General features: G+C 53.4%; 1 protein-coding gene across 1 annotated transcript in view; it reads right to left on the bottom strand.

Moving 5' to 3' along the window:
• Nucleotides 1-13,540, bottom strand: part of USP35 (ubiquitin specific peptidase 35) — a 33,205-nt gene that overhangs the window by 17,860 nt on the left and 1,805 nt on the right. The window contains exons 2-6 of the mRNA XM_032295901.1: nucleotides 7,537-8,219; nucleotides 6,226-6,358; nucleotides 4,546-4,675; nucleotides 4,055-4,156; nucleotides 3,558-3,716 (exon numbers count right to left, since the gene is read on the bottom strand). Of these exons, the coding sequence (XP_032151792.1) occupies nucleotides 3,558-3,716; nucleotides 4,055-4,156; nucleotides 4,546-4,675; nucleotides 6,226-6,358; nucleotides 7,537-8,209 (1,197 nt within the window). The 5' untranslated portion in view covers nucleotides 8,210-8,219. The remainder of the gene's footprint in view (nucleotides 1-3,557; nucleotides 3,717-4,054; nucleotides 4,157-4,545; nucleotides 4,676-6,225; nucleotides 6,359-7,536; nucleotides 8,220-13,540) is intronic.

A 13,540-nucleotide genomic window follows, 5' to 3' on the forward strand; every position in this document is an offset into this window, starting at 1 on the left:
CACCATGGAATACTATGCAGCCATCAAAAACGATCAGTTCATGTCCTTTTGTAGGGACATGGATGAACCTGGAAACCATCATTCTCAGCAAACTGACACAAGAGCAGAAAATCAAACACCGAATGTTCTCACTCATAGGCGGGTGTTGAACAATGAGAACACGTGGACACAGGGAGGGAAGCACTACACACTGGGGTCTGTTGGGTGGAAATGGGAAAGGGACAGTGGGGGTGGGGAGTTGGGGAGAGGTAGGATGGAGAGAAATGCCAGATATAGGTGAGGGGAAGGAAGGCAGCAAATCACACTGCCATGTGTGTACCTATGCAACAATCTTGCATGTTCTTCAAATGTACCCCAAAACCTAAAATGCAATTTAAAAATATATATTCAAAAAAACATGTAATATTAAAACATATTTATAATTATGACATATATACTTGAGTCTTTGAGATAAAATGAGGTTATAGAGAAACTCAGAGCTCAGGTCCGGCAGCTTTGGGTGAGTTCCTCTCTCTGATATCAAGTACTTAGGTGGATACATTCAAGAAGCCCAGATCTACTAGATTAAGCCAAGTGGCTCAGCCTAGTTTTCAAGGCACTGCTCTGCTAACCTTTCTGATCTCCCTTCTCCTGACACATTACCACCAAACTAGCCTCACACATTCCCACTTCCTCTCTCCCTCTGATCCACCCAGAGTGTCCTTCTCCAGTCCCCATCCAGCAAGACCAAGCTCCTACATCCCCTCTCTATGAAGCTTCCCAGGATCTTCTCAACATGTGGGGCCTGGAGAAGGACTGCATCTGTATCATCTTACAAAGCCTAACTCCCTGCCCCTACTGCTACAGGTGTGTGCAGACTCCAGATCAGACAATCCATAAGCCCCTACTGTGCAAAGCCCACACCTCCCTCATCATGGGTTTTCCTCAGTGCCAGGGGCAGGGTCTCTCCTCTCTGCCTGCACATTCATTACAGCACTCTCCACACTACAGTCCTACTCAAACAATATCCCACTCATTCGCTCACAGCCATCTCCTGGGCACAAAGATCAAAAGGAGAGGGTCCCTGCCCAAAGCAGCTCACAATCTAGCAGGAAACAGAACCAGCCACAGAATCGCCAAGCTTTCAACCTACCTCCCTTCCAATGTGGAAACCCTTGGGCAACAACCCTAACACGAGGAAGTCCGCCTTATCCACCTCCGCTATTCGGGGCTGGTGACCTATCATAGCAGCCCCTTCCATTGTAAGTCAGCTTTGATTACCAAAAAGCTCTCTCTGAAGTTTGAAAAACTGAGAAGATCCAAGTAAATACCAGAGGTTTTGTTTGTTGTATCTACTAACTGTCATTCATGCAGGATTGTTCCTTTGTGTGTTTTATAATTTTTGTACTATAAACTCATTTTCAGTAGAACTTTACCTTTATGGTTTATTTCTGTTTCTACCAGGCTACCCTTGGGTATTACAAGTTTATGACTACTTTTAATGTTACTATCTGAGCTTGGGGGAAAGGTCCGCAACCCCCAAAATGGTATTAATTTGAACCCCTAAATCCAAATAAGAGCAGACCACTGATTACATTTTCCAATCCAGAGCCCAGACCAAGCCAGAAAAGTTTCCCTGATGTCTGCTTAAGACCATGTGCACATTTTTTCTAGACTCTTCTTTTGCTGATGGTAAAACCTTTCTTGGGTCCTGGCTTTTAATGGGCTTCTTAGTGCTAACTTCCTACTGAAGACAGGCCCTAAATCTCGCCACCTGTCCCTACCAACTCAAGCCCCTCTGTGACTGAGATTGGCCATCTCACCCACCACCTTGTCCCACCCAGGGAAAAGAGCATCATTTCTCACCTACCACTCTGGAATTAAGTTCTCTCTTCCTTTTAGGCCCCTGGGAACTCTTCCTTACTTTCTTACAAGCTCAGCTATGTACTTCAAGTGATGTTTGTTGTATTTTAATGAACATTTGCAGCTGTTTTGTTAGCAGGACACTTTTCAAGTTATCTCATCGGCTGTGCTGCAGAAGTGAGTCAGATCAAAGGTTCTGCAAGGGCCACCTAGACCCCTTCACCGCACCCGAACTGCCCTCTCTATCAGGCAAAGGGGAAGGGCTCTACAATCCAGGCTCCAGCTACGTTATCTCACTACCTTCGTGACTTTGCACAAGTCTCCATACTTCTCCAAGTCTCCCTTTCCTCATTTATGAAACTGAAATGAACTCTGTCTTCTTTGTAGGTTTCTTGAGAACATCAGAAGACAAAACATACAGGAAAACACTGTCAAGTGTAGCAGTAGCCACAGATGTCAGTCATTGTCAGATCCTAGCAACCTGTCAAGCCCAGCTTGATGGCCTCTAAGAAACTCTTTCTTGGCCAGGTGTGGTGGCTCACGCCTGTAATCCCAGCACTTTGGGAAGCCAAGCCTGACAGATCGCCTGAGGTCAGGAGTTTAAGACCAGCCTGACCAACGTGGAGAAACACTGTCTATATTAAAAATACAAAATTAGCTGGGAGCAGCTTTCAGCTGCTTCTGCCTGGAAGGGCACTGCCCCTGGGCCTTAAAGCCCTTGCTTTCTGGATCCAGTAAGCCCTTGCTGTGTGACCCTGACCAAGCCACTTCCCTACTCTGGGCCTCGGTTTCTTCCTGTAACCCAGCTACTCAGGAGGCTGAGGCAGGAGAACTGCTTGAACCTGGGAAGCAGAGGTTGCTGTGATTGGAGATCATGCCACTGCACTTCAGTCTGGGTGACAAGAGCGAGACTCAGTCTCAAAGAAAGAAAGAAAGAAACCCTTGCTTCCTAGAGCCCTCATCTGTCTTCTCTAACTGGAGATCTTTCCTTCCTCTGGTTTCACACTGCTTTCAGGCCACACTTCGGAGACATTTTCAAAAGCTGCTCTGATCAGAGTTTCTTGGATACACGTCTTTTGCCCTCACTAGGCTGTGATCACCTCCATGGAGGAGACTCCGTTTGCTTCACACCTGTGCCCCAATTCCCAGCCTGGGCTTGATGCAGAGTAGGACATCAGTAAAGTTATGTGAACGACTGTAAATTATCCCTGCTCTGGAGTGCTCACAGTCTAGTGAGGGAGGCAGACAGTGACAACATGTGACAGAGGGATGTACCAGGACTGTGGGAGCCCAGAGAGGCCCTGGCCCAGCCTGGTGGAGGGCAGGGGAGTACTGAGAGTGATCAGGGAAGCCTTCCTGAAGGAGGTAACACTGGAACAGAGACTTACAAAGTATGTAGGAGCTGTCCAGGCAGAGCAATTGAAAGGTTTGGTTTTTTACTTTCCACACTACACTGACAGGAAGAGAAGGATTTATGGTTAGAGAGCACAGCGTGTGCAAAAACCCAGAGCAGCCATGAGGCAGGACGGCCCACTTGGGGAAAGCGGGGTGGCTCAGTATGCCTGAGGCACCTGATGGACCTGGGTAGGTGATGGGAGGCAGCCAGGCACCAAATGATGGGGGCTGCCACCAAGCCATGGTATGGCCCGCAGGAAGGCCCACACTGGCATCTTTGTCAGAGTGGGATGAGTTCCAAGTAGGGAACTGTCACTTACCTTGATGGCCTCCATGACAGGCTCGTACAGATCCGGGAAGCCCGGGAACCGGAACACCATGCAGTGGACCAGCTCTGCCAGCTGCTCTAGGCAGCTGGTTCCCGAGTTCGAGTCCTCCTTCACCAGAGAGGCCACCATGCGGGGGATGTGAGGGAGGAGCTGTGGGAGCAGAGCTAGGTCAGGCTCAGCACCAACCTGTCCACCTGACACACGGGAGTGTGGTCCCTGCTGACAGCACACAGCACCCTCAGGCAGGGAGGCTTGCCTACCTGACTACCATCCCCTGACCCAGATGAGACTCTGAATTCTGCAGGCAGGTGACTCTTTTTCCCAGACATATGACCTAAGACATCCTGCCTGAGTTTCTTCATCTCCCAAATAGGATCACTACTTCTCTCCTCACAGCCAAAGCGAGGCTGGAACCCACCTCCCAGCTGTTTGGCCTCAGCCATGTGACCTCCCTCAAGAGCCCAGGGGCAGCAGGCAGGAGCCCTTACCAGGTGGAAGGCCTCGTGAGAGTGCTGGAAGGTCAGGAGCATGTACTTGAGCACAGACAAGGCAGCTCCCCGGACGATGGGGTATAGCAGCTTAGAGAAAACCTAGAAGAGAGCCCCTGATCAGGAGTTCCCGGGCCCGAGCTGCCGAGACCAAGTACAGTCACAGGCCTGAGAGGGGGCTCAGAAACACCCTAGAGTTCATACCCACACAGAAGAAAAAACACTGAGGTGCTCACGGACCCAGGTGGACAGAAGATGGCGAGATGGACAGCAGAATGGATGAACAGACCAAAAGTCAGACACACATACCTGGATGAGCAGTCAGGGAAACATGGGGAGCATCTGAGGCCCACAGAGGGGCAGTGAATTCACCCAGGTCACACAGCGAGCTTGGTGGGGAGGCCCGATGCTCTGCCTCCCAGAGCTGCACCACCCCTTGCAACAGCCTAGTGCAAAAGGCCATAAGTGTCGGCTAGGACAGGAACACCAACCTTCTCAATTTTGGTGAGCGAAACCTCGATCAAGATGCTGAACTTCTTAACAGCAGCCAGGCCCTTCAGCAGTGCAATGATCCACTTGTCAATGTTCTTCCCCAGGGGCCAGGACACCCAGTCAATCATCCTGGTGAGGGGAGTGACAGTGACACAGGGCCAAGAGACACCCAAAATGCTGGGGTGAGGGCAGCGCAGGGGCCAGACATAATGTCCTGGGTTCCCACATTGACTCATGCCTGCCAAGGGCAGCCCCAGGGTCTGTGGGCTGAACCAGACACCGCTGGGAAATGCACATGAGCCCAGAATAGCCACCTGCCAGACACTGAGGTTCCCAGCCCACCAGAAAGGGGGCCAGGCCCTCTCAGCACCCCAAGCCTCGCCCCTCCACGCTGGGCTGCAGTGCCAGAACAAGGCTTTCAGCTGCTTCTGCCTGGGAGGGCACTGCAGTTTCACTGCCCCTGGGCCAGAAGCTCTGGCTCCAGCAAGCCTTTGCTGTGTGACCCAGAGCAAGCCACTTCCCCACTCTGGGCCTCAGTTTCTTCCTCTGTAAAATGGGGATAATACCTCCCTCAGAGGGTTCTTGTATGGATTAAAGGAGACAGCAGCAGCTAACATGTAGATTGTGCTCACCCTTGACCAGGATACTCCGTCAGCTTTACCTGTATCAGCCCCACTGAACCCCACAACACAGCCTGTCTATGTGGGCTGAGCACGAAGCTGCCAAGCAGTCAGTGCTCAGCAAAACAGCCTAGACTCAGTGGACTGTGCTAGAAAGAGAACCATGAAGGCAAAGTCATAACAATGATAACGGCAGCTCCCACAGCACAGTTCTAGGCACATTATGTGTATTATCTTGTTATACCCCATTTAATCCTCACAATAACCCTTTGGTTCGGTTAAAATGATTTGGTTATACTCCATTTTACAGTTGGGGAAACTCAAGAGAGGTTTAGTAACTTGTCCAAAGTCACACAGGCAAGAAGTGGTAGAGGTGGGATTTGACCTCCGGCAACTTACCTCGAGAGCCCACACTCTTACTCACTAAAGGCAAGGAATCCAGGAAGGCCCTATGGAGACGGTGGATCTGCACACGGGATGGAAAGAATGGCAGAGGGAGGCATGCCAGGTGGACGGGGTCTGCATAGGCAAAGGCCTGCAGGGAGGAGGGGAGGCAGCATATTCTGGGATAACTGGACAGGCAGGTGCATCTAGATCACAGGGAGGAGGACGTTCAGATGAGGTGGGGATGTGCAAGGACTCTGTGAGCTGAAAAGCACCCACACTCTGCTTCTCATGCTTGCCCCACTCAGAAAGCACCTGGTAAAGCACTCTCACCCGCTTACCCAACCCCACTGAAGCCTGACAGCTTCTTATGCCACCACCCACTTCTGCTTTTACAGAGGGGTAAACTGAGGCTGAGTTCACTGGCATGTCCAGGGTCACACAGCTGGTACCTGGCCAGACAGCATCACTAGGGCAGGCTCTCTGTGCCCCCACATCCAGCCCCAGGCCAGGCACAGAGCAGGGCTCAAGAAAGGATGGATGACGGAACACACATGAGGGCCTGGGCCCTCTGACAACAAATCTAGCCCAGCGTCCCACCCAGGAGAAAGGGCCTCTGGGAGGAAGAGAGGGAGGAGCCTCAGCCCTGACCCTGGCCCAGCCTCAGCATCCTACCTGCTGATGGCGGTGAGCATCTGCGAGTCCGTTACACTGTCATCATTGCTGAGGTTCCGGACAACGCCGTCCATGAGCTCCAATGGGAGGTGCTGGACTACGCTGGCCAGGGCGCTAGATGGCGGCTCCTCCTCTGGAAGAGGGGCCAGAGCTGAGTTTAGCAAGGAGGCAGGCCTCTCCCTTCCCCCAGCAAACCATGCCCTGGCATCAGCCAAAGAATGGGGTTGGGCCTCTGTGAAGAACACAGCAGAGGCCACCTCCTCTCCTATAGCACCAAAGCCTCTGGTTCCACCTAAACTCAAAAAACCTTCACTAGCACAGCCTTGGGGCTATTCCTGTGCTGGGCACAGATGAAGCACTGACCAGCAGTGGGTGTAAGGGCAAGGCCTTTAGAAGGGGAAACACAGCCGGACGCGGTGGCTCAAGCCTGTAATCCCAGCACTTTGGGAGGCCGAGGCGGGTGGATCACGAGGTCAAGAGATCGAGACCATCCTGGTCAACATGGTGAAACCCCGTCTCTACTAAAACTACAAAAAATTAGCTGGGCATGGTGGCACGTGCCTGTAATCCCAGCTACTCAGGAGGCTGAGACAGGAGAATTGCCTGAACCCAGGAGGCAGAGGTTGCGGTGAGCTGAGATCGCGCCATTGCACTCCAGCCTGGGTAACATGAGTGAAACTCCGTCTCAAAAAAAAAAAAAAAAAAAAGGGGAAACACTGGAGCTAGCTAGAGAGGGTGGGAAGGCTGTGTGGACTCGAGGAAGTAGATACTCCAAGTGGAGCCACATAGAGGCCTAAGTGAGAAAGGGCATTTAGTTCCTTCACCTGCTGGGTGCATTCCCTTCCCTTCCCCTGGTGATCCTCCTCAACAGGGAAGGCACACATCTTCCTCCACTCACTTGCACTGTAGTCTAAGTTCCACTGTTGCCAATGGAGGATCAAGATTTTACGTTTTCGGGTTAACACAGCAGACTCCATCACCTCTCCAGACCCACACCTCTGCCTGCCCAGGGAACGCTGCCCCTGCTGCCAGGTGCCACCAATCTGGCAACTCGTGGCTCTAAAGTAATAGCTTCCAACAAGCCCACCTGACCTGAAGGCCATGCTGACCTCCCACCCCCACCCCAGCGCACAAACCCTGGGGCCTACTCAACCCCGTTCCTCTCTCTGGCCAAGCTGACCCATGTCCTTCTCACACCAGTGTGCTCCTCCCGGGCGCCCGCATGCAAAGATCTGCACGTACAGCCCCCTGGCCAGGAGCCCACCCAGGACCTCGACGTGCCCGCGCTTGTGGCCCTGGCCGCACACGCACCTGTGCAGGAGATGACTGCGAACAGCTCTTTGAGACAGGGCAGGATAGCAGCGGGCTGGGCTCGCCACAGCTGAGCCAGGAGCCCGCTCACCTGCTGGGCCTGCTCCAGGAACTCCACGGCGCCCTCCTCGCCTTCGGCTGGGCAGCGGAAGCGGCCGAGGCAACGCACCAGCTGCTGGCAGAAGAGCAGGCGGTGCGGGCCGTCGGGCACACAGCGCTGGTGGCGCGCCAGCAGCCGTGCCACCTGCGCGCAGGCCGCGGGCCCCGGGCGCTCACACACTGTGCGCAGCACCTCACGCCGCAGCAGCGCAAACACCTCGTCGGCCGCGGGCCCCTCGGGCAGCAGCTGCAGGCCCAGCTGCACGCAGGCGAGCGCGCGGGGGCCCGGGGGACCGGCGCCACCCTGCAGCAGGCGCAGCACGCGGCGCGCGCTGAAGAACTCGGCGAAGACGTCGGGGTGGTGGCGGCCGGCCACGTGCAGTAGCTGACAGCCCACGCGGCGCGGCAGCTCCTCCGCGCCGCCCACGTAGAGGCGCGCGCCCAGCGCCAGCAGCGCCAGGCACTGCTCACGCTCCAGCGGCTGCCGCGCCGCCTCCAGCACGCGCCTCACCAGCCCCTGCTTCACGCTGACCGGGTACGACGACGTCACCACCGCCTCCAGGATCTTGTCCATGGCGCCCGCGCTGCGGAGGACAAGGAGCGGCGTCACGTGAACTCGGCCCGGCCGGTCAGCCGCTGGCCTCAAGAGTTTCCGATGCAGTCCCCGAGTGCTGAGACTTAGGGCAAGCGACTCAAACTGTCTGGGCCTCAGTTTTCTCAGCCTGCCGCCCTTGGTTCACGGTATGCCCGCTGCCCCAGGGTATCCGCATCCCTCCCCTGCAGACCTCAACGGAAAGTCACTTCACCAAGGAATCCTCGCCTGACCTCCCTGCCTGGGTCAATCTCTCTAATTAAAAATTAGAACATCTGTGAAACGGGGCAAGGAGGTCACCTCACTGCGAGCTATTGGCACATAATAAACGCCAGGGGCCTGCGCGGTGGTTTACATCTAGTCAGCACTTTGGGAGACCCAGGCAGCAGGATCCCTTGAGCCCAAGAGTTCGAGACCAGCCTGAGCAACAGTGAGGCCCCGCTCTACAAAAAATAAAAACATTACCCAGGCATGGGGGCACACACCTGTAATCCCAGCTACTCTGGAGGCTGAAGTGGGAGGCTGGCTTGGGCCTGGGAGTTTGAAGCTGCAGTGAGTGGAGATCATGCCACTGCACTTCAACCTGGGCAACAGAGGAGACCCTGTCACAACATAAATTTACCCCAGGGAGTTGTAGCTACTGTTGCTGAGCGCCCTTTAATCTCACAAAGGCTACATGAGCCTCCTACCCATCCTTACCCCTTTGTCCCTCTCTCCCCAGGGCTCCCTGGTGACCCTGTCCACTCTTGGGGCAGGTAAAAGCGAGATCTAGAAGCTGCTGTCCAGAGTCTCAGCCTAGTCATGCCCATGGGGGAGATGAGATGGGGCACACACAAAAAAATCACACCTCTGTGGAGAAAGAGGCCCCAGGGAGAACTGGCAGAGATCCCAGAATCCCTGCGCTCTTTCTTTCTACCTCCACTCAACTTCCTGCTCCTTCCCCAGTACCATACCCTTCCGCTAGGCTCCACTTCATGTGTGTGCTGTCCCTTTTGCCTGACACGTCCTTATCTCCTGAGCCCCCAGCCCCCAACACCACCCTCTCACACAACCAGGCAAGAGCATCTTCCTTCAAAGCCAATCTACAACACCTGTCCTCAGTGAGAACCCCTGGTCCTCCATGCAGGAATCTACCCCCACCCTTGATTCCTACAATCACCTGTGGCTTCTTCCACTCTAGCTAGGATCACTTAGTGCTGGGTATGTGTCCCAGTCACCTCCACCAAAGCAGAAATCTTATCTCTGCGCTTCGGCCCTGCACACCTAGGGCTCTGCCGCTTCAGCCCACACCAGCCTGTCGCCCTTGGCTCACTGTGTGCCCCCTCTGCCCCCTGCGCCTCTGTGTATGCTCCTCCCTCGCACGCAGACCGCAGCTGAAAGTCACTTCATCAAGGAAGCCTCACCCGACCTTCCTGCCTGGGTCAATCTCTCTAATTAGAAATTAGAACATCCTGTCCTTCTCCTTGGTAGCACTTGTCATGATTTCTTGATTAGGGTCAGCCTCCCCTCTAATCCTGTATATGGCTCGTGAGGGAAGCTTCAGGTTTTGTTCACCACAGGATCCCCAGCACATAGCACAGTGCTGAGCATGCAGTAGGCATTTGCTGGATGAGCAAATACAGGATGCAGTGTGATTCTCTCAGCCTTGCTCCTCTGGGCCATAATAGCCCTCCTTCTGCCCCTCTCCTCCATCTGGCCTGCTTCCTGAAGACCGTCCCACACAAACCCACTTTGAGCCCGTGCAGGTTCACATGGGCATGCTTGCTTTCTTAACACCTAACACTTAATGCCTCTCCTGGAAAGCAGAACCATGTCTTAGCTTCGATGTATAACCCCAATCTAGGTAGGACCTGATAGAAGGCTCAGCAAATAGTAGGTGTTTAGCTAAACTTACTGGCTCAGTAAAAACTACTCTTACGCCTAAGAAGTGGAGCTAGAGTGTGGACAAGCCTTAAATTTCCTGGAAAATAAGCCAGAAAGTTTTATTCAGAACCACAGATATTCTGGAACCCCAGCCATGTGCTAGGCCCAGTGAGCTCCCTGCTCTGTTCTAGTTCCCAGCTGTGACCTCACCTCCATTGCTGCACGTGTGATGATGGAAAGGGCCCATTTGTTTAAACACCTGTCTCTCTCACCAGCTGTAAGCTCCACCAGGAAAGGAGCAGGGCTTATTTGTCTGTGGCTAGCATCTCTCATGACAACAGTGTGTGCCTCTCAACAATTCACTGTTGGTTAGAGGTTGTAGCCATGGCAAAGATCAGGGTTCCCAAATTCTGGCCTGGATGCCTCAGAAGCACCTGGGCACCTGCAGCAAGTTCAGATGCAGCCGGGCACGGTGGCTCATGCCTGGAGTCCCAGCACTTTGGGAGGCCAAGGCAGGCAGATCACTTTAGCCCAGGAGTTCCAAGACCAGCCAGGGGTGGTGGCGCACCCAGGAGAGCCCAGGAGGTCAAGGCTGAAGTAAGGGAAGATCGTGCCACTGCACTGCAGCCTAAGTGACAGAGTGAGGCCCTGTCTCGAAAAAACAAAATTAAGAAAGAAAAAGAACAAGTTCAGGGCCCACCCTAAGCTTCCTGAATGAGGAAATGAGGAAAATTATGTGATTCTGCTTTTTTTTTTTTTTTTTTGACTCTTTGAATGTGGCTCAAATGTTTGTCAGGGCGCCACTGCAAGTTATAATCTCAAAAGGCCTATAAAGGTGTCTTTAAAAACTGGTCTCCCAGCGGGGCACAGCAGCTCATGCCTGTAATCTTAGCACTCTGGGAGGCCAAGGTGGGCACATGGCTTGAGCTCAGGAGTTTGAGACCAGCCTGGGCAACACGATGAACCCTGTCTCTCCAAAAAAAAAAAAAAAAAAAAAAACAATTAGCCAGACGCAGTGCCTCACACCTGTAGTCCCAGCTACTTAGGGGTTAAGACAGGAGAATCACTTGAGCTTGGGTGGCAGAGGTTGCAGTGAGCTGAGATTGTGCCACTGCACTCCAGCCTCAGTGACAAATTGAGTTCCTGTCTTAAAATAATAATAATAATAAATTTTTAAACTCTCTCTTCAGCCCTGGTCCCCTTTCCTAGGCAGTGCATGTGACAAGGTGGCTGCTGTGGCCGGCCTCTCTCACACAAACAGTCCATCCTCCCAGACCTCTGGGATGGCTAGTGGATTTCATATGCTTTCAACCCAGGATGCCAAGAAATCCTGGTACTCAGGCAGCCAAGGAGAAACCCTAATCCATGAGGTATTGGCATCCTGTGTGAAGGAAGAGGGCATGGGGCAGGCACAAATGGAGTTCTGGGGACAGGGAAGACTCTGGTAGTAGAAAGAGTACCAGACTAGGAATGAGGAATCCTGCATTCTAGCCCTGGAGCATTGTGTTACCCTCAGTAAATCACACCCACGAGCCTTTTTTCTGTAAAATGGGACAAATGATATTAGACTGAACCGCATGAAACTGAATGATCAAATGTTGGCAATTTCATGTTGTTCTAATACCACATAAGCCTGGCAGCTGACAGCTCAAATAGAGTTGCTCCATGAGAGCTCTGATCTCCAAGGCCAGCCGGGCAGCCTCTGCTCAGTCTGTGGCCTAGCCACAGCAAGCAAGCCCTGCCCATCTGCCCCAACTCCCACGCAGGCAGTCTGAGGACAGCTGTCACCATGGTCACCAGCAAACCCACTCAATATCTTGGACGCATTCACACAAAAGGGATTTAGAGGCTTGCCCCTCACCTGGCCCCATCAGGCCAGGGAAGGCAGGACAACGGCAGGTATCCCACTGCCAGGAATGGGAAAGTGAGGCTCAGAGAAGCAGAGGAATATGGCCTTGGCAGGGCAGGAGTAGAACCTGCATTCTGCCTCCCTTAGGAGGGCTGGATTAGCCTGCTAGGCCTTGGGTGAGGAAATGGCCCGTCAATGCTGGCTCTGACTCAAGAGACAGCTGCCTTGCGCCAACGCACCAGCAAACAGCAGCCCGTGTCCTCCCCCAGGAGAGCCTGCGTTAAAAGCCTAAGACACAGGTTTTCTGCTTCAAAGTCATCTGGTGACCTTGGGTGAGTCCCTGTGTGGCTCCTCAGCCTTCTCATCTGGAAAATGGGTGCTGTTTCAAGTCTGCCATTCACAGGGTTGAGACAAGGTATAAAAAAAGATGAGGGCCAGGCAGTCGTGAATCTATATTTGGGCCATCTGGCACTGATGGGAGACACAGACACTGTCAGGGGAAGGAGACAAGGAGACATGCACTGCTGATCCCACTGATTCTCCAAGGCACCTCCTCTATTAGCCCTCGCTGCCACCTCGGTGTTCCCAGCCCCACCCAGGATCAGTCCCCCTGACTTCTTGCCTGGACTAGTACCTCTCCTAACCCATCTCCCAGTTCCCTCCCTCAATCCATCCTCCAACAGAGGCATGTGCCTTGGAGGAGAACAGAGTCCAGGCTTTGAGTCTAGCCCAGCCACCATGGAGGTGAGTGTTCTTTCACCTCTGTGATTCTTGGAACACCCAAATAGAAGGTGACTACCTGCCCACCCCTTATCCTTTCCCAGCCAACAATGCTACTCCTCCCAAGCCCTTGGCTCATACCCCTAGCCCGACTGGCATGACAGCCTGAGCATCCCAGTAACACCCAGCACACTCCAAGGCACATAGTGAGCATTCAAGAAAGCCCGATCCCTTAAAAAGGCCCAGATTCCTTCACCTGTTCCTCTTGGATGACTCTCAGCATTTCTGCTGAGTGTTGACTGATCTCTGTTCCTGCAGAGTGGAACCTGACTTATCTCCATCACCCCAAAGCACCCAGAGAGAGAGAGAGAGAGAGAGAGAGAGAGAGAGAGAGAGTGTGTGTGTGTGTGTGTGTGTACACGAGTCCAAAGCTCAACCCACTGCCACGCCCTGGGCCCCCACTCAGGCTTCATCATCCCTCCTTGGTCTCTTCAACCCACCCTGCAGCATCGTCAGATGGAGCTGATTTGATGGCAAGCACTATTCTGCCCAGGCCCTGCTCAGGACTCTCAACACTCCGCTGCCCCTTGGACCCAGAATAAGGTCCAAACTCCCGAGTCTGACATGCAGACCCTTTCTGTGATCTCAGCTGATAGGGGGCAGGGATAGAGATGAACCCGAGCGACACTGTTCTGTGGAGACTCTTACAGACATCGGGGCAGAGGGCTTTTTCCTGATCGCTACTTGACACAATGTCCTCTCTACTGAAAAACGGCTTCTCCCTCTTCTCTCCTGAAAAAATTCTGACTCATCCTTCAATGCCCAGCTCACATGCTGTCTCCTCTGGGAAGCCTTTCCTTTTCCCTCCACAATTTGAGTGT

The sequence above is a fragment of the Sapajus apella genome, unplaced genomic scaffold, assembly GCF_009761245.1.
Source record: "Sapajus apella isolate SASKATOON/1434 unplaced genomic scaffold, GSC_monkey_1.0 scaffold34, whole genome shotgun sequence".
Lineage (NCBI taxonomy): Eukaryota > Metazoa > Chordata > Mammalia > Primates > Cebidae > Sapajus > Sapajus apella.